This window comes from Lissotriton vulgaris, chromosome 6, assembly GCF_964263255.1.
Source record: "Lissotriton vulgaris chromosome 6, aLisVul1.2, whole genome shotgun sequence".
Lineage (NCBI taxonomy): Eukaryota > Metazoa > Chordata > Amphibia > Caudata > Salamandridae > Lissotriton > Lissotriton vulgaris.
Window position 1 is genome coordinate 316,771,914 of NC_141694.1, and position 26,644 is coordinate 316,798,557.

The 26,644-nt window shown below is 44.5% G+C and overlaps 1 protein-coding gene across 1 annotated transcript in view; it reads right to left on the minus strand.

Annotated features, from left to right (window-relative positions):
- The window catches only part of ATP6V1C2 (ATPase H+ transporting V1 subunit C2), a 290,949-nt gene that overhangs the window by 178,582 nt on the left and 85,723 nt on the right, over positions 1-26,644 (minus strand). Inside the window, exon 4 of the mRNA XM_086926336.1 lies at positions 4,065-4,150. Coding sequence (XP_086782462.1) covers positions 4,065-4,150 — 86 coding nt within the window. The remainder of the gene's footprint in view (positions 1-4,064; positions 4,151-26,644) is intronic.

The window sequence follows — 26,644 nt, forward strand, 5'->3', positions numbered from 1 at the left end:
GGAAAAGCTGAACTATTTAGGTCTCTTGACACCATGAAATCATTTTTCGAAATCTATTTTTTAAGAAAAACCTATAGACTCGGATCTAATGTTACATCCTCATGCACCCTCCGCCACACCCCTTGAGACCTTTCCCGCTCGCTGCACTGGCCACACCTGCCTGCTCCCACCTGCAACCACCCCATCCTGTGCTCCAGTGAAATCCTACCCTAGCCTGCATAGCTTCAAACACCTGGGCTCCCATTAATGCAATACAATCCTTTGTGAATCCTGCTAATGCTTAACAAAGAGATGGTCATTTTATGTTTTTATATAATGCTTCTTATTTACATTCACTTTATACATCATTATAACAACGACTTATGTATGTTATCTGCCCTACACATCGACCTTAAAACATTCAGTGTGCTTTATATTAAAAAAACTACACATGAGCTTTGTAGGTGTCGATGGGTGAGGGACAGTAATGCGTAGGGTCAAATGTAATGAGGTGACAGTAGGCAATTACTAGGCATGGCGAACAGACGGGCAAATTATCAGGAACAGGAGATAAAATTATCGCCGCTTTATCGGCAGAAAACACCTGATAAAGCGGCGATAATGGGCTTGATAATATGCTCTATGGAATTCTAATCGAAGCTCATGTTAGATATCTTCACATCTAACATGCTTATTGAAGCTCATGTTAGATGTCTTCACATCTAACATGGGCTTCGATTGGAATTCCATGGAACATATTATCAAGCCCATTATCGCCGCTTTATCAGCAGTTTTCTGCCGATAAAGCGGCGATAATGTTATCTCCTGTTCTTGATAATATGCCCCAGAGTCTATTCTCCATGAATCTGGGCAGGATTCATCTTACCAGGCAATTGGACGGGTTCTGGTTCTCATTTGCTATGCTTGTCATTCGAGTTATGTTATGTTACAGCGTTCTTGTATAGCGCACGGCTACTCGAAAAGAGTGTCCCGGCGCTTTCCACCTGCAGCTCAGAATAAAAATAACACAACACAGCAAAAAGAATGAGAAAAAGAACTGAAACTGAAACAATAAGAACAGCCTAAAGATTAAAAAGCCAGGTCTTCAGGCTCTTCCTGAACTGGAACAAATTGGCAGTGCTGTTGAGTATTGAAAGATAAATGCCTGCAGCAAGTACTTCTTGCTCATAATCGGGCTGGACGACTCAGTCTTGCACACTTGAAAGGCCAATAAAACATAGTGGACTGGGGGAGATAATTATTTTTACTCCCTAGAAACGGAATATGCTAATGTGAAGCGTTGTAGAAAATGGGCCATGTTATGACCAGTTTTCCATCCCACATTTTGTTAAACTGCCTACTTAAATGTGAAAATGCATGAAAAATTATGGAGTATGGCCATACAGATGTTATCGAGGTATGTTAGCTGAAGCTTTCTGTATATTTGCCTGATAAAACGCAATGTTTTTATGCACACATTTCCTTCCTGCTGAAAGCAGCAGAACAATATGGGCCGAAAGGGTCCAGAATATGGAATCTCATCTAGAGGTTGACCAGGCCTTCTCAAATTGTGCATGTTATTCCTCATTACATGTCCAACACCTCCTGAAGATACGGGCCAGAAACTGTAGCCTAGTACCTGCTTTTCTGGCTTCCAGCTGTCTAGGAATCGGCCCCTATTAAATGACTCTCAACAAAAGGCTCATGAAGGCCTAAGCTTGACACAGAACACTATGGACCACACAACAAGTTGCCTGGAGTAGCATCCCTGAAGGCAGGGACCACTCCAGGCAACTAAAAGTGTTAGCATTTTTCTGGGGTCAGGAATGCAGAGTCTTATGTGGAGCTGCAGTTCCTGCCTCCAACAGCTCATATACAGTAGTATGGGGAGCGCATAAAGTACCCCACAACTGGAGTAACAAGCATTGGCAAAGCCAATAGGCCTTGCTTCTGCAAGAGCTATTGGTTTAGTTTCCTTTAGCTGTGTTGTACAGCACAGTGGTTGTAACATATGTTCAAAGTTTTATTCTAAATTGCTATGAAACAGACATTATTCTTTTATTTATTTATAAGTGAGTGATGGTCTGAGCTTCGAATTAAAATGTGAAATGGAAGGGAAGTAGCAACATGAACAATGGCTGGCTTAAAAAAGTATCATGATATAGTGAACACTTTTTTTATGGGGTTGACAGTGCTAAATATGGAGAATGGGATGGGTAGTGGGAGGTAATAAGTAAGGTGAACAATGGGTAGTGTGATGGTAAACATGCATCGTGTTTAGTGGAAAGGACTGTTTTTTAATTAATCAAATAATGTAATTTAAATTCATGGAAATGGGGGAAGTTAATTAACATATTAATTTCCCTTGTAACATTGCATGTGAAGAGAGATGGGAAACACATTTTCTTATCTCTAATGAAACAGAATGTTACAGAGTGTGTATGTATAAAGGCAAGCAGTTCCCCAAATGTGAAAACGTGTGCTTGAGCTAAGAAACAATGCTATTTGTTTTTAAAAGCACAGTAAAAGTGTGTCTGTGAAGCTCTTTTTATGGCACAGTAAAGTTTATAATAAAACTTAGGTTGTGGGTAAGGTGCAGTCGCAAATATTGTTTAAAGCTGTTTCTCATAACAGACGAAAGAAAGGCAGCATTGTCTGAGGTGGAATTAAGGTAAATTTAATGATGACTGTAAATGGTGCCCTTTTGATCCCTTTTTGGACACCCATGAGCTAAAATAAGTATAACATGTTCCTGTGTACCTTGCACACATCCTGTGGTTTTTTTTTTTTATAAATCTTTTTATTAAACAATCTCGACATGATGGTACATAGTCACAGTGATCCGTAGATAGGGTACAGTAAGTTATGAAGGAAATAGCATAGGATTACATTGAGCGCAGGTGGTGGAGATCACGGGGAGGGAGATTCTTCGTTCTGTAATTCGTGAGGGGGGAACAGATATCCCCTCGGTAATTGTTCCGATGGGACCATATTTTAGACCATTTCCGGGGTCATCCCCATGCTATATATACCGTATTTTCACGCATCATACTCCAGTCGAGGTCATTTTCCCAGTCAGCTACTGCAGGCGTCACATCCTGTGTTTTTGAGTGTCTTTTGCTTTCTCATCCTAAGTGCTCAAGATATGCCCAGACGTAGGCCCCGAGCACACTGTGCCACAGGATTCAAGCTAGCCTGGCTGCTGAGGGGTGACAACATGCTTGTTTCCGGTTCAGGCAGGACATGCCCTGGCAGTTCGGGCTGGACTGTTCCCATGAGACATTGGGTCAAGACTGATTTGCATATGACTGGGGTGGCATGGTGAGCAAAAGAATGATGGATTTAAGCCAGATCTCTTGACTAGGGATGAATGTTTGATTTGTTCCACAATCCGTCCATCATTTGAGTGTCTTATGCTCTAGGGGAGGGTCATATGCAGGAAGAGAGAAGTGCCGACCTCAGAACTGACCAGAAGGAAGCAAGCGATTGAGAGTGGCTTTGAAACCCACCAATGATAAGTAATGGGAGGGCTTCAAATCCACCAACAGTAAACAAAATGTCTCGAAGAGACAGCACATGCATAGTCTTCACAAGACCTAAAAAGCTCTCAGCCATCTCTCTGCCCCATGCACCACCTCAACCTCCCACAGCCAAGAAAAAGTGCCCCACACAGTTTACCACCTGCTTTAAGCAGAAGGTAAACGTGTGCAAACTTGGGCCTCTCTTTCCCCCGACGGGGGAATGAGCACATGGAATTGGACCCAGGGGGTCAGCATGTTATTCCTCATTCCAGGGGAATAATTTGTAATTCGTATTAATTCCTGGGGAGATGCCAGCCAGAATGGTATTTCTGCCCTGGCATTTATCGCCCAGGGGAGTTATCACTTATCAACAGATCTCTTAATGCGTGACAGACTAAGCTGAACAATGAATGCATAAAAGCATTTACATATTTCCTGGGTTTGAACTGGTAAATAATCTTCTCGCCAAGTAGCAGTGGCATTTGCTAACAAAGTAAAGTCTTTATTGTAGGGCTGAAACATAAGGATAACCTTTAAAGGACTAAGTACAGATTCGTTTATTACCTCCATTTGCCAGCAAATTTTCTTGGACCTTATCTTTTGAATCTTCCATCACATCCCCGATGTATTGTGCAAGTTTCTTGATGACACTGAAAAGTAATTGGAAATATGTTTGAATAACCAAATGACCACGAAACATCACACCAGTAACCTTATCAAAAGCTACTTGTACTCTAGAAAGTGATGCAAAGTGCATTATTTGACTACTTGTAACATGATCATTGGTAAATGGAAATTGAGCTAGGCAAATGAAACCCAAACTCAAAAAGAACCCAATTGTATGGGCTAATGACATTTAATGAAAATATGGGATCTATGGGTGTAGGAGAGGAGTGTGAGATAGAGGTGTAGGGAACCCCTCGCCTAAGCAACTTATGTTTGGTGGATATCACTGGAACTGAAGGGCTGGTGAACAGGGCCCCACTAAAACGTTAATTAGAGGTTCTTCAGTCTGCAGACAAAATGCTCATGAATATTACTGTTACAGGGTATCACAACATTAGGGTTTGGCTGCCATGTACAGAAAAGGAAAAAGAGAAAAGATGAAATGATGAAAATAGGGGAATATACTCACAGAGGGAGGGCCAAAATACAAAACGCGACCATGAGAGAGGTATAAAAGAAAAGGAAGAATGGCAACAAAGGATGGTAGTTAGATAGAGGAAACAAAAGCAGGAGGAAAGCGGAAAGGCGGAAGGAAGGCAATGTGAAAGGATGGAAGGAAGAAAAATTATTAGGCTGCAATGGTGAAGGAAAGGATGAAATAGTGAATGGGTGCAAGGGTGAAAGGATAGATACATGTAACGTGAAATGATGGATGGAGGAGTGAAAGGATAGATAGATGAAAAGGTGAGTGGATCGTCAGATGAAGAATCGACAGATGGGGAAGAGTGAATGGATGGATAGATGGATTGATGAATATATTGATGGATGGAAGGATGGATGTGCATGTGGATGGATGGATGGAAGAGGATGAAAAGGTGAAAGGAACACTCCTAAGGAGGGTCAAGTTTGCTTTCTTTGCAAGCTTGCTGTGACTAGTTGGTATGATTCACGTGGAGGGTATTTTGATTTACTGGCTTCTCCCTTGCATATATAGACTTTGGGACAGCTGTCTTAATCTTTTGGGCTGGTAAATTGTCAGGCACGCTTTCCTTCGACCTATCACAACATACAGCATCATGCAAACTTAACTCAACATACACTGAATCAAAGGTAATTTTAAGTAAGCAATAGATAAAGTAGTCATTTTTGGCATGAACCACGCCTGTTGGTATCAATGAGCATGGGGCAACTAGATGAGCCCACTTGAACCACTAGCTCCTCACATGAGAGACAGCATTTTGTCACTTCACCCATGTGTTACATCGGGACTGACGGTGCTTTGAAGGGCAAAATAGTCCTCTAGCATCAAGAGGTTTGCTGGCCACACAGTTATGGGCATCTAGATCAGTGGTTCCCAAACTTTTGACTTCTGTGGACCCGCACTTAATCATTACAGGAACTCGGGGATCCCAACTGAATCATTATTGGAATCCGGGGACCCCAGACGAGTCATTACTGTAGTCAGAAACCCCGGCCTAAGCAATGTTGATGATTTGAACATTTTTGCGTTCAAAACATCAACATTGCTTAGGCCGGGGTTTCTGACTTCCAGTAATGACTTATCTGGGGTCCCCGGATTCTAACAATGATTCAGTTGGGGTCCCCGAGTTCCTGTAATGATTAAGTGGGGGTCCACAGAAGTCAAAAGTTTGGGAATTATAGGCACGTGGGGGGAATGAACGTGGCTTAAAATGGCCGCTGCCTCCCTACATCTATGCCTAGCAGTTCTGGTCACCAGTCCCTTTTCTGTTCTGACAGTTGCTAACCTCCCTTCTGAAATAGACATGCTTGTAGGCTGGAGATTTGGAGGCACCTCAAATGTGGGAAGAGGACGTGGGTGTTCTAGTGGTGGGTCTTCTCTGCTCTTTTAATTTCAGATCTTGTTGTGCACATCATAGCCTGCTGAAGGCTAAATTAGTGCTCGTATCTCCAGTCGATGCTGCATCGAAGGCTTCAAGCCGCTCTTTATATGGAACATACGCAGTACTGCTAGGTCCAGAAGAGGAAAGGTGATCTTCCCGAACGTTTCAAGTGCATTCATGTCCTGGAACGAGTTGCGCCTATGTGAGATATTCACATGACTATTCAAAGCAGAGAAACTTTCCATCATCGCTCATTAGGAAATCGTTCTTGTTTGTGTACACTGTGTATTGTTACACAGACTTCTCGTTGAAAGTTTTGTGGCGTAGTGCTTCTTGTTTTTAAACAATTAGGCTTGTTCTTAAAGCACTGTGTAAATGAAATACATGTATTAAATACATAAAGGATCGTTTTCATGTATCCAAGCCATGGGAAATAATCTGCCTTTGTATTGCTTGTACAGTCTGGAACACTTCCCTAAAGCTTGCTGCTCAGGGATTTTGCAAGGAAGTCAATATGAATATGAAAGATTCCATCGGGTTCAATGAACTCATGCCAGTGTCTGCCTACAGGTTTTACAGCAATACAGGGCACGTTACACCTCAATAATTTACACAGGAGGCAGTCGGCTTCCAGTACTTGCAGTCTCTGGCTCCGTAGACCATTGGGCATGATACATAGCGTTAGCTTAGATTGACTTTACCAGTGCTGCTTGCCTACAACCCATGAATTACTATAGAGGTGAGACACTTCCTGTGTCCAAGGATCTAAACTGGTTCATTTGATGGCCATAATATTTGTGCACACGACTGTCCATTGAAGAATAGCAGTGGGTGTCAAGCTCCAACATACTGGACTGCAAATGGCTCTCCTACAGAATAAAGAACCGAGCCCTACACACTATAATGCCGCCAGTGTCGGTCCTTCGGAGTGCACACACAATAACTCTGAGGGGCATATTACCAAGCACCTATTGCTACCACACCCTCACTTTTTGTGACGTTGTGGTGGCGATAGTGTTTGCACCCTATTACCATGGCAGCGTTAAACCACAAAAGGTGGCTAAAAGCCACGTTAAGTGGCTTAACTCTGCCTTGGTAATAGTGCCCCTTTCACGCTAAACTTAGCATGAAAGGGGGCGTGCAGTGGGTGTTGCGGTGGGTGTTCCACTGCAACACCATTTCCACCCATTCACTTTGACGCTACCACCTATTATCAAGTTTGGCTATAATAGGTGGCAGCGCCAAACTTAAGACCTAGAAAATCCTGGTCTTGAGTTGGCGAAACGAGGATAAATGCTTCATTTCTCCTCGTTTTTGCTTTTTCCATGTGTGCTGCCTTGTGCCGCACACATGGAAAAAGTAAAATGCCAAGGTTTGTTTATGTACAGGAAGGTGTCCCTTCCTGTACATAAACAAACCTTTTTTGAAAATTCCATTTTGTCACTTACATGTGTGTGCCACATGAAGTAGCACACATGAAAATTACAAAATGGCATGTTAGGTTTTGTTTATGGCAGGAAGGGACACCTTCCCGTACATAAACAAACCACCCTGCTCGCAGACACCCTTGCACTCTGGTGCAAAGGTACCTGTGTTGGCGTTAAATTGTGAGACTTAGCGCCATTGCAGGGGGAAATTCCAGGCTGCACCACATTCTTGAGAATATGGTGCAGCCTGTCGTTTCCAAAGTGCAGATGAGAGGCGTTAAGCCAAGGAGGCTAACGCCTCTCACCGCCACTTCCTACATAATATGCCCCTGAATTTTCTAAGCAATCTGTGGATGCATAACAGACATTCAAGCACAGCCCTCTGGGGCAGTTTGCAATGTTTATTCTGACCAATTGCATCTAGGATCTACTGTGGCCATGTTTGAACTATGTACGTGGGCACCCATAAAATCTTGGCCCAAACCAGCTCAAGGCAACATATTAAATAACTGTCTAATATACATCTCATTTATTCTTCTGATTGGAAGTTGTCACTGCCATGACTAGCAGCATGATTGTGATTCGCTAAGACCATGTATTAGGGCTCTCTATACCCTATATACTTGAGGGACTCGTTTGTACTAAGCAGAACCCACTAGGGTATGTAACAAGCAGTATTGTCACTTCATGCTGAACCGATGGAACTTACCTCTACTGTATTACCAGGCAACCTAATTGAAATGAATGCTAAAGTATTTTTTTTTTTTTTTACAGAGTCGAACTTGACCCGAATCGGGTATAAGAGCGCTTTACACAGCACCAGTTGCATTACAAGAGGACACATTCATTTTTGTTAGGCACAGGGAGATTAAGTAATTTGCCCAAAATCACAGGATGTTCAGCGTCATTGCCGAGACTCGAACCCAGCTCCCCAGATTGGAGGTCGACCTCCCGAGCCGTTAGGCCAACTCCTCTCCCCAATGTTGTGATAGTGGATACCCGGGACTAAAATGAATATATGTTACCGATTCTCCTTCCCAAGTAAGAGGAGGGTGTTTCAGCCTCAGCCTACCACTCTAAACCCCTGCTGGAGATTGTGGGCCTGACTACGATCTTGGTCGATGGGATATTCCATCACAAATGTGACGGGTATCCCGTCCGCCGTATTGCAAGTTCCATAATGGAACTTGCAATACAGCAGATGCGATAACCGTCACATTTGTGGCAGAGTATTCCCTCGACCAACATTGTAATCAGGCCCATTGTTACTATCTTTCTGTAGCATGGACCCTGAAAATATTTTAGCAGAAATACACATTTTTTCTTTCAGTTCCAATATGTTATATCACATGCTGTGTTAAGTTCTTTAGATACGTTTTAGAAAGCGCAATGAGGGATACACTGCAACAAAAGTGTTAGGTCCCTGTAGCGTGAATGCCTCCTGCCCACGATATTTGATGGTGATCACAGTGACTGGCATGCATGTATCTTTTCGGCTCCAGTCCAAAAATTCATTTTCAGCCTTGTCTTTGATGATACTTAACTTAAATCTTTTTTGGTCCATTAAAGTAAAAGACACTAATTTACAGAAAGGCAGTTTTCAGCCTGGTGATGTCTTAGTGTATCACATATCATAGAGTCTCCTCTTGTTTTTAGCACAGACTGGCAGAGGCAATTTGTGAGAAAGTGCCATCTTTCTTGCATGGGTATGCCCCCACTCTTTTCTGATTGCTGATGTGCTTTGACTGAGTGTGCCCGGGGTTCCTGCCAACCAGGTACCCAGGGCCTGTGTTCCTTCCCTAAAACTGTGTTGAAACTAAAACCCAATTGGCATCTCTGGCCACCTGTCAGCCCCTAGTAAATGGTACCCTAGGTACCCAGGGCTTGGTGACCAGGGAAGACACCTGAGGACTGCAGCACTTATTGTGCCACCCTCAGGGGCACTGTACCCTTGCAGGCTGAGTGTCTAAGTACAGATCCAAACAAAGAGTCAACATGGCACACATCCCTGTGTGCCATGCCCACAGAACCCACTGCCCTGGCATACTTCAGTCACCCCTCTAGCTGGGTGCCCTATGCCAGAGGTGTGGGCACCGGTGCATGAGCCCGGTGCCCCTACAGCACCCAGGGCCATTCCTGGGCACTGTAAGTGCAGTGATGCCATTAAGAGTGTATGGTGCTGGGAGGTCGTCATCACGAACTCCACAGCACCATAATGGCTACACTGAAGACTGACAAGTTTGGTACCAAACTTCTCAGCACCTTAAACCCGCACTGATGCCAGTGTGGTATTTAATGTAAAACGCACCAGAGGGCATCTTAGGGATGCCCCCTGAAAACCTAACCTACATTCCACGTCTGGGCTGAGTGGCTGCAGAGGCTGCCACACAGCAGACATGTTGCTGGACCCCTGGGTAGGAGAGCCCCCTCTCTCCTGGGCCTGCAACAATGAACATCCTGGGTGAGGTGCTAGGTCTCCTCCCCCAGGATGGGCAGGGGGAAGCTTCAAAGGCATGCCACCTCTGTGAGCTTCCCCAGACCATTTGCAATACCCAGCAACCAGCCCCCACCAGTCCTGACCCCACTCTGGCGGAAAGACTGGCGGGAAAAACGACGTCAGGAAGGGGGGGTGCCAGTCTGTGCCAACCCCACCCCTCAGGTGGGGGAGGCAAGGTGAAGCATGACCCCGGGCCCCGGCCATCTTGAAGATGGGGAGCCCTGCCCAATCACAGCTAGGCTCCTGCCCCTCTCCCACAGGAGAGGAGCAGGTTAGGGGTGTACGCACCCCAGGACAGGAACCTATTGGTCCCTGTCCTTGCCCTACCTGTAACATCCCTAAATTCAGTATTTAGGAGCTCCCTGAACCTTCCTTCCTGAGATCCCGAAAAAAAAAGAAGAAAGAAGATCAAGAGGAAGAAGACCCGCCGTGCAGCTGCTAACAACAGGACGACAACAACTGACTTGGCCCCAGCCCTACTGGCCTGTCGATCCTGGAACCTGCTCCTGCCTAACCTCCCGGCGATTCCTGCGACAGCAACCTTGGGACACCCAGAGGACCTGCCTGCCTGGACCCTACTAAAGACTGGGACTCCCATCAGCAGAGGCTCTGCTGCAACAACCCACCTGGTGCCAGCCTGGACCAGCCCACTTTGCACCCGGCGAGCCCGGGCTGGGCCCAACCGAACCAAGACCACGAGGACGTCCCCCCGGTGACTGCGACCCGAAGTCCAGTGCCCAAAGACCCTCCTCGAGGAACCAGATGACGCCTGCAGACTCAGAACCAGGGGCCACCCCAACCGCGACCAGCCGAGGGTAAGCTTTTCCGACACCCAAAGACACCCCTGCACCCGGCGCCCACAGCTCCCTGTGCCTCCCTTTGGGGTACCTACCTGTGCTCCAAGATCCCAACCTAACTCTCGAAGTGCTGGTCGCCCCTGGAGAGTCTCCGTCCCCGAGCCTGCAGCCTTTGTTCCCTTTTGACCTTTCCAATTGGATAACATTGAGCGCCCGACGGCTCAAAAGCACCCTGCACCCAGCCGCCCGAGTACCACTGGCTGTGCACCTTTGTCCTATCCTACTTTCCCCTTTGCCCTGACCAAGTGACCAGGAGCCCAGCTCCCACAGCCGCGTGGCCTGCTAGCCAGCAGCCACCAACCGGAGGCCCCCTTTCCCTCATTGGATAACATTGGGCCTAACTACCTCTGCACCCGGCTGCCCCTGTGCCGCTGGGGGTGAACTAACTGTACTTACCTGACCCTGGGGGACCCCTGAGTCTATGCCCAGAACCCTGACTTCACCAGCCAAGTACTCACCTGGAAGCCGATAACTCACTTACCTGCCATTGGATAACATTGACTGGTTTGACTCGAAAAATCTTCTAAGTTTGAAGTTTTGGAAACTAAAAATATTCATATAAAATCACCCGAATTCCGAAGTACTCACCTGTGATCAGGGGAGAAGCCGGTACTGTACCTTGTAGCCCAGTACTGAACCGTAAAAGTAATCCTTACTGGGGTTACTAGTAATCTACATTTTCTCCATAGGACTCCATTGCCTGCTTTTCCATGAAATTTCTTCCAAGTGTCTACTTTTGAAAACTTGAAATATTCTTTAAAATCATACGAAATACTGAAACGCAACTACTTACCTGTTTTAAGTTAAGACCCCAGTACTGGGCCCAGGAGCCAGGTACTGGATTACAAAAGTAACAAGATCATACTTTACATGCAACCTGCATTTTCTCCCATTGGATAACATTACCAGATTTTCATTGAAAAGTTTCTAAGTGTGAACTTTGAAAAAAGCTTTATATTACTGAAAAATCACTACTGTACCTAAAACGATTTTACCAGATTGGTTTCAGCGTTGACCCCAGGACTGAATTAGGATCCAGTCCTGGAACTACCAAAGTAATCTAAAAAGTAATCTACTGTACTTATATGATGAAAACCCATTGAGCTCAATGCTATAGTGTGTTTAGAATTGTGTTGCCTACTGCAACCCCTGTACCTATTGTGTTCACAAAGTATATTGCCTCCTTGCAAAGTAATTACATGAGAGTATTCATATCAAGAAAAGTATATTTTTATGCCTGTTGTTTCTAAAAATAAAATAACTATATATTTTGATATAAAAACAATTGGCCTGGAGTTCAGTCCTTGAGTGTGTGAAATCCTTTGCTGACTGAGTGTGTACAACAAATGCTTTACACTGTCCTCTGGTACTGCCTTACTGCTCGCCCAAGCTACAACTTTGGAGAGTAAGGTCAGCCCTGACTTTAACCTCTGTTATACCTCTGGGGGTTGTGGACTCTATACACACTGTACCTTATTCTGGTCCGGTATATATAGAGCCACTTTCTCACACAATTTCTCCCCAGAGACCAGACTTCCAGTAGCCCTGATCGTACCCATCCTCGGATCAGACATAAACATGCCATTAAGTTTCTGCTGTTTGTGGAAAAATCACAACACAGAGGACCAGATATACAAACCTTTTGTGTATGGTTTGTGTCACACAAGTGAAAAAATTTCCAGCATAAAATTTGTTTGCGCTGGAAAGTTGCCTAAAAGTAACGCAATTTAGACGAGCGAAAAACAAGATTATGAATAAATAACACTTAATACTGAGCCGAATAATCAAACCAAATTTCATATATCAAAATCATTCATGGTATATAAAATTGCCCTAAGGTTTATTCTATAGTGGTTGCTCCAAATTAGTGAAAAGAAAAGTGTTTATAAAAGTGCTCTTGTGCACAGTGATCAGAAAGGAAAGTAAAAGGAATTAACGAATAACTATTCACACGTTAATCATAGTTTAACATCCATGGCCTTGAGACACTTAAGTTAGCCAAGCCCAAGAAGCCAGTCTGAGTGTTTTATACTTATATTTTTTCTCCTTGTTCAAAAATGGGTGGTTACTCAATGAAAACCACAACACTCATAGGTATATATAATATATATATATATATATATGGTCAATCCAGGCTTGGATGGTCAAAGTTGTCGACGTTTCGACCCAACTGTTGCATGAGGTAAATGAAACCCTTACATGTGGGTCTTCATCAGGACAGTAGAGAGTGAGATGGTTTACATAGGGCAACCTCACACCTGTGGAGCTGCACCTTGTGTTGGGGAAGGTGTTACTTCACTATATAACCCTACCTCTGGATCGGAAATATGAATAAAGTCTTCAAAGTCTCAATGTCATCATGGGGGCAATCCCTTGAGGATTCAGCTAGATGACTAGCAATTGTCCATTAGTGATAGCCAGTGGTTCAGTGAACTTCAAGAGGCCGCAAAGGGGACAGGAAATGAATTCCAAAGCGGCCATGTGGCAACAAATGAATCGTAACGGGGAACTCTCCTGTGGTCCTAGGTAGAGTGTCCATGCAAGCATATTATATATACACCATGAATGATTTTGATACATAAAATTTGGTTTGATTATTCGACTCAGAATTTTTTTTCTTTTTTGTTATAATTTATATTTTATTAAGAAAGAACTTACACACAAGGCAATAAAACATTACATTCGACAAGTGTTCAGGAAGGAAGGAGACCGCAGAACAATGTAACACAGACTTCGTTGACATGGGGGGGGGGGGGAGGGGCAGTGAGGAAACAATAGCAGTGATCATAACAGTTACACAATATCTGGGATGTCGGATCAGGGGGAGAGGGGAACCACTGGGATCTCCACGAACGGGGGCATATGTTCCCACGGTAGGAGTTCCACTGGCTCCAAATTTTATTCAATTTCTTGGGTCTACCTCGTGCCACATATACCGTCTTCTCTCTAAACATACACCAGTCCATGTTCTCCTTCCAGGCCAAGACCGTGGGCGGCCGCTGGGAGCCCCACAACTGTGCAATGTCTCTCTTAGCAATCATATTCCCAAGGGTCGCCCACCGAGTCTGTGCCACGTCATAGTCATTCGGTTCCCAGACATTCAACAGGCAAAGCCTTGCTTCGGGCAGCAGTGCCACCCCCGTGACTCTTTCCATGTAATGTAATGTAATGTAAAATTTTATTTATATCGCGCAGCAATCGCTCCAATGGAGCATCTAGGCGCTACCTCCGGCAAATTACCAGATGACAAAGTGACTCAGAGTTGGGCCAAATACAAAGGCAAGCATCAAACTAGAGTTCTGGCCATGCTATCTTGCAGTTTAAATATCCAAGTTTTTAATTCTTTACGGAACTCTGTTTCTTTATCCAGAGTTCTCAGGGCAGGAGGCAGAGAGCCTTTGCACCCAGTACTGCCAGGGACTTTCCTCCACTGGTTTTTAAACGAAACCTAGAAACCACCAGAGTATTGGAGTTTGATGATCGTAGGCTTCTGGTTGGGCAGTATCTCTTGAATTTTTTCTGTAGATATAGTGGTCCTGTTTTGTGCATTGCTCGAAATGTTATAATCAAAACCTTGAACAGGATCCTTTTTACAATGGGAAGCCAATGAAGAGCTTTTAATGCCCCTGAGGCTGACGATCTTTTTGGCCATTTTAGCACCAATCTGGCAGCAGCACTTTGCACTAGCTGAAGCCTGTAAGTTACTTCTTTATTTGTGCCAGCATACAAACTGTTGCAATAATCTAAGCGCAACGTTACCAACGCTACTGCAACAGTTTTCCTCGCCTCCAAAGGGAGTATATCAAAGAATTTCCTCAGGCTTTTGATTAAGCCAAAGCACATTCCTGCCACTTTTATTGCCTGCTGCTTGAAGGCAAGATTGGAATCAAACGTGACCCCCAGGTTCCGAGTAACTATGGTTGTATGAGGCGGTATTTCTGCCCTTTCTGGCCACCATTGCCTGGGAATAAAGTCATTATTTGGGCCTAGCGGAATGATCTCTGTTTTTCCTGTATTACATTTTAGGTGATTCTTCCGCATCCAATCGAAGGTGGCAGTTAAACATTCCTTGAATGTTTCTTCCCATGACTGGTTGTCCCTATCCGTAACCAGTATTAACTGCGTATCATCGGCATATGCTACTACCTCTATGCCAAAGGATGATATTAGTTTAATCAGAGGCGCAGTATAGACATTGAATAATGTCGGGCTAAGGCTGGACCCCTGGGGTACTCCCATCTTCTGATGTTTTTCCGTGGAGGTAAATTCCCCCAGGGTTACCACCTGTCTCCTGTCCCTTAGGGAGTTTTCCAACCACTCTAGAACCGTCCCCTTCACGCCCAATGTTTTTAGCCGATCTAATAGGATGGCATGGGAGACCGTGTCGAAGGCCGCCGACAGGTCTAATAAAATCAGGACGGCCTTCTTTCCTTGGTCTAGGGCAGTACGAATGGTGTCTGTCGTGTACAGTAGAGCCGATTCTGTTGAATGCTGGGCTCTAAACCCCGCCTGATTGGGATGCCATATCTCGTTGACTTCTAAGAACATGGTCAGCTGTTTGTTAACCAGTGATTCAGCGATCTTACATAATGCTGGGAGAAGTGAGATAGGTCGCAGATTGGAAAGAGTCGCAGGGTCAGGAAGGGGTTATTTCTGTAAGGGTTTCACTGCCGCAAGTTTCCATTCCAGTGGCACATTGGCCGTGGAAAGTGAATGATTTACGATTTCGTTAATCATAGGGTTTACTTCATCTACCATGAGATGCAGGAGTCTTATGGGACAGGGGTCAAATGGGGACCCAGATTTTGTGGTTAAGATTGACTGCCTTGTTTCTTCCAGGCTAATTGGGTGGAAGGTTGCTAACTGGTTCATAATTTCATCAGCACTTCCACCTTCTCTACTGGGTTCCAGAGAGGGAATTTCAAAATCTTTGGTTAGACCCTGTACTTTGTCCTCAAAATAATCAGCTATATTTTCGCAGAGGTCTTTTGAGGGTGGAATTTCCTGTGTTAAAAATGTGGGTTTATTAAAATCATTTACAATGTTAAAAATACATTTTTGTTTGTTTTTTGCAGCGACTATGGCAGATTCGTAGAATTTCCTTTTTGTTGATTTAATTCGCGCATGGTAGGTGCTTATAGCCCTTTTATATTTACCCCGCTCTTCCGTGCTATAGTTTTTTCTCCATCTGCGATCTGCTCTACGGAGCTCCCCCTGTGCTATTTTTAATTCTTGATTGTACCATGGAGCTGATTTTTTCTTAGTATTCTGTTTTCGAGTCCTGTTTGGCCGCCCTGTCATATTTTTTAATTCAACCATCCATTCTCTGAAAGTGCTGGGGTCTGAAAACCCTGAGCAGGACCCGGTAGGCTTACAATCCCTAGCCATCTCAATCAGATTTGGATTTGCCATTAAGGCCATCCATTCTTGTAGGTCAGCCTGGTCGTACTTAACCTTATTATTACATTCCTTAGGGCTCTGAATAGGGAACATGAATGGTACTAGAGCATGGTCTGTCCATGTTTGAGGTATTGGGCAGTTTGTCTTAAGCGATTGCAGATTGGTGGCTATGCAGTCAAGGGCATGACCTGCGTCATGGGTAGCTTGAACTGTCCCAATCTCTAGTCCGAGGACTTCCATTAATTCTTTAAAAGAGACAGCTGCGGTATCGGTGGTAGACTCCAAGTGTATATTCACATCTCCCAATAATGTAAAATTGGAGTATCTGAGCACCAGAGGACTCAGTGCCTCCTATATTTTCCAGGAAGTCTTTACATGTACCTGGTGGGCGGTAAATGAGGGCCCCCGCAAATGTCATGGTCTCGCTGATTTTAATGCAAAAACCCATCCCCTCCGCCTCCTTTAATTCAGGGAGTTCAATCACCGAACATATATATGCCTCCTTGTGAATTATAGCTATTCCTCCTCCTCATTTATCTCCTCCTCTGTCTCTCCTTTGCATGCTGAAACCTGGTGGCAAGGAATGTACCATATCTGGGACACAGCACGGATTTAGCCAGGTCTCCGTAATAAATAAACAGTCCAAGTTGTCCTCAGCCAATAGATCGAAGACATGCTGGGCGTGTCTAGGTAGAGACCTAGCATTAAGAAGACCTCCTTTAAAAGTATCATTTAGTGCAGGTCTGGGAATAATCTGTGACCAAAGGAAAGTATGGCCACAGTATAGGCAGGACTCTGGGCCAGTCCCTGAGGCGGGGTCTAACCTGTGACAATCATTGTACGCTGGCCGTAGGGCGAGTAGTGCCTCTCTGCTATAATTTTCTATCCTGTCCTCACCTGCTGCGGTCCAGCCCGACGGCCCGTCCGAGGCGCGAACGGGCGCAGACGGGCTGGACTCAGGCGTGACTCCGGCGTAGGTCCGGCGCGTCCGCTGCACGCGTCCGCTGCGCGGAGACATGGTTGAACGTTTAAATAGAGCGACTAGAGCGCTCCACCAATGTCAGCCCTACTCAAGATGGCCGCCAAACTGCTACCATCCGGGACCCGGTGAGCTTAGCCCTGCGATCGGCCAAGCACCACCTGGGGAGCGGGGAAAGAGTATTAAAGTGCAAGTCTGCAATCTTTTTTAAATTTAGCCCCTGTACCTGTATTTGTGCAAATTCCAGCTCGAGGGGGGGGGGGGGGGGGTGGGGTCGGACACAAGGGATACAAAAACGATCAAAAAGCAATTTTAAAAGCTCTAAAATGAATGACTGCTCGTAATGCAGCCTTTGGAGTCTGTGGGAGGTAATCTCCTGTTTGCCCTGTAAGCCCTCCTTAAATAGAGCGACACAGCATGCACACGATTCCAGAACACCACCACTCCCGGGCACTCCCAAATTATATCGACTCAGTATTAAGTGTGATTTATTTATACAAAAAATATATGCTCGCCTACATGGCAAATTAAATATTGCATTTTGCTTAAATTATGTGCCAATAGGACCACATTGTTTTACGTACCATATGCTACCCAGGTCCTATGGCCTTCTTGGGTTACCCCAGTATTTTGTAACAATAAAAGTAGCAATTTACGTTACTCTGCATCAGAGGGGCGTTGCATGGGTGGTAATATGGGCGTTCCAATGCAACCACCGATGCTTTTTGACCAAAGACCCTATCTTCTAAAACTAGCAGAGAGAATTTTGCACCAACAAATACCACGCAGGCGTTAATAGGAGAAATACTGGCATTTCTCCTTTCTTTTCTGACTTTGCATGTATGCTTCACTACTGTACAGGGTAAACTGCCAGTACAAAACCTATGCTAGACTCACACAGACACCTCTGCACTATGGTGCAAAGGTGTGTGTGTTGTGCTCGGCAGCCTGAGCGTGTGCAGGCACTACAGAGAGGAGGAGGGTGCCATTTCTCTAAAGATGGGAGCTATCCTCCTCTCACCCTCTCAGGAAACTCAGTGCAGCATTTTTGGGTGATGTGCTGCGCTGTGTGAGAGTTTTGTAAATCTGGGCTAGAATGTAATCCTTCTTAGGTGAATGAAATATGGATGACTACGTTGGGAAATGTAAGCATCAGTGGAAAGTAGAGAAGGGATTAGTCTAAAATAGGGTAGTTTTGAGTTAGGATTCTTTGGGAAAACATCTTTATGGATCCCAGATCAGCAAGGGGTGCTGCATTTCAGAACTGAGATGCATCAGCAGCCCTGCTTTTGAGGTTCTAAGAAGTTAAACCCAGCTGGTTCTTTACATTAACAGTGAGTTACTTTGAGCAGCTGTTTGAGGCCTCCCAGCTTAAGACTAGTGGGGTGGTGCAGGCCGGGTTTTGTGTGACAGGTCTGAATTCAGATCAATCCTCTGAAATAACGAGGTGCTGCAGGTAAGCACTGGAGGAAATGTTACAAAACTGCATAGGTCTTTCCCAGGGGTGTGCTTTGGCATTGTTTGCAATCCTAATATATAACTGGGGTGCTGATACTCAGACAAAGCTTACTGTGGGCTGTGGGTGAAAGAACCCTTTGCTGACGCCGAATGCTCTATTTCCATGAGTGAACTCGAGCTCGCCAATCATCTGTTGCGTAATACACCCAAAGCAACCCATTTCATTAAAAAACGTGCAGATACTACACCGTCAGCTAGTGCACTAAAACAGAGGCATTGCTCTACATACTTATTTGTCAACATCAAAAGAGGCTAAACACAGGATCGAGTTACAGTTTCCCTACCATCTGTGACATATCAGCAGAGCTAGATTTAGTAACACACCGAACACAATTCAAGCACCTATAAACAAAATAAAACCCAGTTGCAGTGACACAAAACACATCCTACCATCAGCGACACATGGGTCACACATCACAACCCTCCTCGCAGGGACACACAACATATTCTGCCAGCACAGACACACAATTCACATTAGCCTTGGAGGCACGTGACAACATCTGTCAGGGAAAACGGCAACACCCTCACAAAGGAGGCCCTCAGACCCCTCCCACTATCCACAATTAATGGCACACAGAACACCTGCACATTGTGCCATTTGGTTTTACAGTGTTGTTGGTCTGTGCATGCTGCACAGGAAGCTCAGAGTCTTTGGCCATGCCTATTTGATTTCACATTCAAAGTGCACATTGGAATGCACGTGTTTCCTTGCTAACTCTGCCTTTCCTTTTTCCATACTTACAAAGCTTTTAGGAGAATCTTATTTCTGTTTCAATTCAGGAACAATGTTGTTTAGAATTTGAAACAACGTTGCTTTTTAAGTTGGGGTTTCAGATATTAGGAACCTGAATTGAGGAAGAGGAAGCCATCCTCAGGACCGGAACAGTACATCAGTACAAGGTTATGCAGATGACAGTGTGGTGTTTCAGAAAGCTGATCATTAAAAAGAAATCATGGATCCTAAAGAAAACAAACATGCTGGCACAGCAGTACAAGGAGTAGATCTTGCCTGGCAATGGTAGGCCAGACATCACCAGAGTACGGTTATGTAGAAGGAGTTCTGCAGAGATGAAAAAGGGGGCAGACTTTTGTCATCTTTCTTTGCATTAGCTTCATGTAAGCTGAAGCAGGGCTACACTCATAATAGGGAAAAGGATTACGGTGGATGTTTCATGGTGTGCTTCTCTCTCATCCCAGTACAAAATACAGGAGTGTGACCCATATACCTAATCAGGACTGGGTAAGGAAGATGCAGTCAAAAAACAGTGTCCCAATAGGTAATAATAAACGGTCAATTAAATATGCATGCACATCGCATTGCTAGCAAGGAAAAAAGAGAACACTCTTTGAATTTAAGACAAGGTAGTAAATCACCAGACCTGAGGATTCATTCCGGCACCGGCACGAAGATCTTAGGACTCGTGCAGGTTCTCGGCGGATCACAGACGACCGCCCAGCCCTCCAATGCCTTGCCCTCGTGCAGATTGAAATTCATTTCCTGACGATCACCTCTGATCGCCCCAATTCAAGCACCTCTCCAGCACGCCCCAAGCAAGACAACCCAGTCCTGGTGACGATCCTTACTAACGTGGATCGAAACACCGTCGACTTTACAGCTTATTAATAGGCGTACTTTTCTAATGTGGTTCAAATAGTGTAAAGAAAATATTTTATCTGTGATCTCACTCTGTCACATGATCTGAACCAACCACTGTAGATTACTTGCACCTTGTTCACAGTGCGCCGCCTCTGCTGTTCACTCCCCCACTTGCGTCGCCACTTTCACCACAGTCACTTTTGTAGAGCACCAAGTTTTTCTATGGTTGTCATCTAATTGAGTTTATGCAGTGCTGCTTATAACTGTATAATACCGACCATGAATTTATATTATAAATCAAGATGATTTACTACCTTGTCTTAAATTCAAAGAGTGTTCTCCTTTTTCCTTGCTAGCAATGCGATGTGCATGCATATTTAATTGACTGTTTATTATTACCTATTGGGACACTGTTTTTTGACTGCATCTCTCTCATCCCTGCGCTGAGAATACCAGTAAAGCTAATCTGAATGAATCAGATAAGTTCTGTTCTATTGACACTTGACTATGTACTAGAATCCATCAAGTTATTTAGCCTTGTTGGCATCATGCACAATTGCTTGACTCTCCAGATGATCAACAGAATGATTGAGCAAAGAACTTTATTGAACTAGTAGACAGGGATGTATGACGTTACCATGCATACTATTACCACGCATACCATTACAACGCGGTATTTACAACGCCTACCGTTACAACGCATAGCGCTTTGAGGTGCTGGATAGTGGTAAGTATAATTTTATATTCCAACTCCAGTCCCCGTGGATACTAGGGAAGGTGTTGGATATAAAATTAAACTTATTCCCTATCCTAGAGCGCCCCCCAGCGCAATGCGTTGTAATGGTATGCGTGGTAATGCCTGCGTTGTAAGTGTAGTGCGTGGTAAAAAATGCGTGGTAAACGTTGTATACCAGTAGACAGCTATAGTCTCTAGAAAAAACACACGAAAGTGAGTGCCTCAAGAATCCAACAATTTTATGGTAGAGTTTGTTTTCTTTTTGTTTCTTCTCTCCTCCTGTCATGAAATACACATAGTTCAATGGTGTCAATGTCAATGGGTGAATTGGGCTGTGGCAGAATCGGGGGCATACACTTTGGACACTCTGGCCGGGGTGACGCCCTTAATGAATGAACATGAATTAATAAGCACCATGTCTGTGGTAGATGTAGATAGTAATCTGGTTGTCCCCACATTCAAGGGCCATTCAGGGGGCTCCTTCATAGATCACATTTTAATTACGGAGGGTCTGCGAACCCGCTTATCGGGTTTCTAAATTTTAGACAGCAGACACAGTGATCATAACCCTGTTTGTATCCATCTGGCAGGGAACATATTGTCTTTAGGGGAAAAGTCCATACCTGTTGGGGTGCTGAAACCTACAGACGAAGGCGCCGTCTCAAGTGGTCAAAAGTAAACCCGGATGCACTTTACGATGGAATCTTTAAAACATGTGCCCCGGAACTTGAATCCTGTGTATTTCCTGCCTCTGCCCCAATGGATATTCTTAGGGCCCTTGAGATAATCACAATCAAAGTGGGTACGATGTTGTCCAACCCTATAACAGCCCCAAAGCCTAGGGACCCAAGATGGTTTGACCATAACTGCTCAAGGGCTGCCAGAGAGCTAAAGTCAGCCCTGAAAGGAACCCCGAGAGATTCGATCACTACGCTTACTATACAAAAAAGCGCTAGTAAAGCGTAAGGGTGAAATAAAAGAAACGATCTGGAGGGAACTCTTAGACCCCAGCCCTTTGAATAACAGTGAGAAATTTTGGGGTATAGTCAACAGACCACTGTTTGACATAGGTGGGGTACCCGAACTAGGCACTAACATCCCGGAACATGATTGGGTACTGCACTTTAGCTCCATATTTAAGGCCAACACTCCTCAGAGACTTGAGTGAGGGAGGGCAGGGTGTATTACGACCACACTTCACCCTAAGTGAAATTGAGAGAGGCATTATGGGGCTGACAAGTAATAAAGCACCGGGCCCTGATGCAATGCCTCCGGATCTTTACAAGTCAAACATGGCACTATGGGCGCTGGTTCTCACAGCAGTACTCAACGCAGCAGCAACCCTAGGTTGTCCTGGGTCTTGGGGAACATCCACGATCGTACCTGTTTTCAAGAAGGGAGACCGGAATAGCACCACTTGCTATAGACCGATATCCCTGATTGATTCTGTGGTTAAGGTTGTGGGAGGGGTGGTCCTGAACAGATTGTCAACTTGGGCTGAGAAAAATAGGATTATATCGGATATTCAATACGGGTTTCGCCCTGGTCACTCCACACTAGCACAATGCCTAAATCTATATATGGTCCTTGGAAAGTATACCATGGCCCGATGGGGCACCATCTACATGGCGTTCATGGATCTCTCCTCCGCGTTTGATTGTGTAAACCTGGGGAAATTATGGGATCTCATGGGCGCCATGGGGGCGGAGTCTTCCCTGGTCAACTTTGTAAGGGCCTTTCACCAGGACACCAAGGCAAATGTAAGATACTCGCTAGACCTCAGGGTATCCAGGGACTTTCCCGTCGAGAGAAGAGTAAGGCAGGGCTGTATTTTGGCCCCCTTCCTTTTTAACTTATATATTAATGAGCTGGACACATCTCTGGTAAAAACTAACGCTGATTTCCCTTATGTTGGGTGCAGTGGTCTGCCCATCTTGCTACATGCAAACAACGCTGTTCTCCTGGCAAGAACCCCCAGAGGTCTGCAATCTTTATTAAACGCCTTTCATGGCTTTATGGCTGATCGAGATCTTGCCATAAATAACACCAAATTGTATATAATGCAAATAGGAGTGCGCCCAAAGAAACAGTATTCATTTGTGGTAAATGCAGAGAAGGTACCTCTACCAGATAATTTTCATACCTGGGCGTCTTGTTTGACGACCAGTTAAAATGTGGCCCGCTGGTACAAAGGAAAAGAGGCAAGATAATACGGGCAAACTCAGCAATATTCAATTTTGCAGCCAAAATGGGCAAACCTCCAGTAGTGCTCTATTGAAGATATACCAGGCAAAAAGTGTTGCCCTGGGTAGTTACGGCAGTGAACTATGGGGGTACGCACCAGTTGAATGCACTGAGGTGGGCGGAGAACACCTTCTTGAAACAGCTACAGGAGGTACCCAAGGTAACTGCCAACCTAATAATACACAAGGAAACTGGAATACCCTATATTGGCGATATCATAGCACTACGGCCTCTATTGTTTTGGCTGAAGTGCTGGTTAAACAAAGACCTGGCTCTTAATCATCAGCTGGTAAGAGAAGTTTTGTCTCCGAATCACATGCTTAATGTACCTTGGCTTAAATATCTAAAAAGTTGTTTTACTGGGCTGGGGCGTCCAGATCTTTTCTCAAATCCAGACCCGATTGTCACCGCTGATAAAGAGTTTGTAAAAAAAAAAACGTTATGCTAATGAAAAAACTAGTTAGAGATGAAGTGGAACTGGTAAAACCTAGCATACGCAAATTTGTAATGCTTAAAACCACATCCTTAATGAGGCACATCTATCATGGCCCATTATAAATCATGAGCGGTTTCTATTAACAAGGTTCCGGTTGGGCTATTATCATCTTTTACTAGCCATACCCAGGGGATCATATAGAGGTCAGATGTTCCCACCTTGCGGTTGCGACAATATGTCTCCGCAGGACCTGGTGCATTTTTTCTTTATTTGCCCTCTTTATAAGACCCTCCAGAGGTTTTTCCTGAAACCCTTGTTAAAAAAATTAAATTTTAAACAGGTTCGCCCCGCCCTATGTTACTTGCAAATGCTAAAACCCGAAAGCACTTTATATACGGTTGTATTTCTTAAATCAGCACTAAAATCGAGAAACGTAAGAGAGCCCTGACATCCTTCAAATTTGTATTTTATTGATATATTTTATATGCCTATGTAAATGAAATGGATTGTACATAAATTGGGGTAATGATCATGCTACCTATCTCTTTTAAATGTTCATGTCTATGTTGTAATGTTGCTTTTATGGTTTTTAACACATGTAAAACGGAATAAAGTATCTTTGTATTGTATTGTATTGTACTCTTCTCCAATATCAAAATAACATAGGAGCCGTGGTATGAAGTCTCAAAACAATTCTCTTTAATACAGTCATAGCCATAAGAGCACACATATCACCCAGGGGACTCAAAGCGCTAGCCAAAACCATAGGAGGGAAGGAGAAAAAACAGCAGAAGAAGAGATCAAAAGATCCAGGTTTTTAGCCTTTTCCGAAACTGGCTATGGTCAGTAACTATACGTAACTGCAGGGGAGTGCGTTCTACAAGGTAGGGGTGAGATATGAGAAGTATCTGCCACCGTTCCTGGCGGTACGGATCCTGAGAGGAGTGAGGAGATATTTGGTTCCCGATATGAGGGTTCTGTTAGGCAAGTACCAGTTGAGTTTTTTTTAGAGGTAACTTGGCCCGTTCCCATGGATGGTTTTGTGTACCAAACTGATGATCTTAAAACAGATTCCTGATAGGGGGCCAAAGGAGAGCTCTCAAACTTGGAGCTGACGGGGACCGTAGCGGTAGATTTAGTACTAGTCTGGTGGCAGTATTTTGTAGTACCTGAGGTTTAGTAAGAAGCTCTTTGTTGATGGAAGCCATCACGGCATTCCTGTAATTGAGCCGACTGATGATTAGACCCTGCACAAGCATTTTTCTTGACTCAAGTGGGATCCATTGGAAGACCTTGCGTAGGCTTCGCATTAATCCATAGCACATGCCTGTTACATGATTGACATGGTCTTTCATGGACAGTTTGTTATTGATCATCATTCCTAGGTTGCGAACTACGAGTTATGGGGAAGGACGGGCCAAGATTCTGAGGCCACCAGTCACTGGACCAGTATTCATTGGCCTTCCCGAAGTGGATAATCTCCGTCTTACTGGCGTTGAGCTGAAGGTGGTTGGTTTGCATCCAGGTGCTGATATTGGCCATGCAGTTTATAAATCTGAGTTTAGTGTCAGATGAATCTGCGCCCAGAGCAATGAATAGTTGCGTGTTGTCTGCATACGACACTGTGTCGAACCCGTGGGATATGATCACCCTTGCTAGGGGTACCACATAAAGATTTAAAAGTGTGGGGCTCAGGATAGATCCCTGAGGGACTCCCTCATCCACCATCAATTAAGTAGAAACATCTTCTATGGCCATAGATTGTCGGAACCCAGAGAGAGTATCAGGTGATGATTTTTTTTAGCTAAATATTATAAAAATGAATAAAGGAAGCTGCCGCCACAATGTGTACAAAGATGTATATGACGCTAAGATGCGATCAACCCTCGCCGCGTCATGGCTCTTTTTTTAACTTATCCCAACCCCTACCTGTTTCTTTTCCCCTCCCACCCAGCATCCTGTCCCCTCTGTACTGTACTATCTGATGAAATAAAAACAAATATTAACAATGAACCTTTGGCTCTTTCTTGAACAGGCAAATGGGTTGATCTGGATGTTCATGGAATAAAATTCCACATATCTGTGGCACACCTTGAAAAAACTGAGGTAGGATTTTATGATTTGTTGAAGGACCCAAACCTCCAGAGACAGCAACTCCTGACTGCTAAGGGTAACCACTGGAGCATTTTAGAACAGGACAAATGTACTCATAGAGATTAGTGCCAAGCTCTAGCAGCACCATGTCAGGCAGATTTCTAAGGGGCCAGGTGAAATGTAAATATCCCACATAGTACGGAATTATGGCAGTCTGAGGCACAAAGAACTACGTATTGTACTACATTTAATAAATCAGGGTCAGAAATGAGGGACTTCATTTCAGAAAATAGCCTGAATAATTGTTGGGCACTTTTTGCTTTGCTTACATTGTCAATCTCAATCCACCTTGATGAACATATCCCCTCCCTCAAGCACACTGGCCTGCTTTATGGCCTGCCTGTTCAAGGAAATCCCAATGAAAGGCAAGATTATTGAACAATTTCACTTGTACATTACACCTCAGCGCTCATGTCACACATCTCCCTCCCCCGACCACCTCCTCAGAAAGGAACATTCCCAACAATTCGCACCTACACAAATATTAACCATTCTCCCTTTTTTAGAGTTCATAATGAATAGTGTTATCTTATTGCCCTGTGTTTTTTAAACTATACCCCCCATTTCAAGCTCACTGGTAGCAGCACTTGACACCAGGAGTAGGCATCTAATGTGGCAGGGCAATAAACTGGGGATTTGGCAGTACTTGTTACAAGTAGCATAGATGCTCACGGTGTTCCCGCTGATGCTCTGGAATGATCCAGTGGCCAACAAATGGAGTGGATGCTGGATGTGATGGTCTGTGCCAAATTGCTTCGTTCTTTTCCCTGA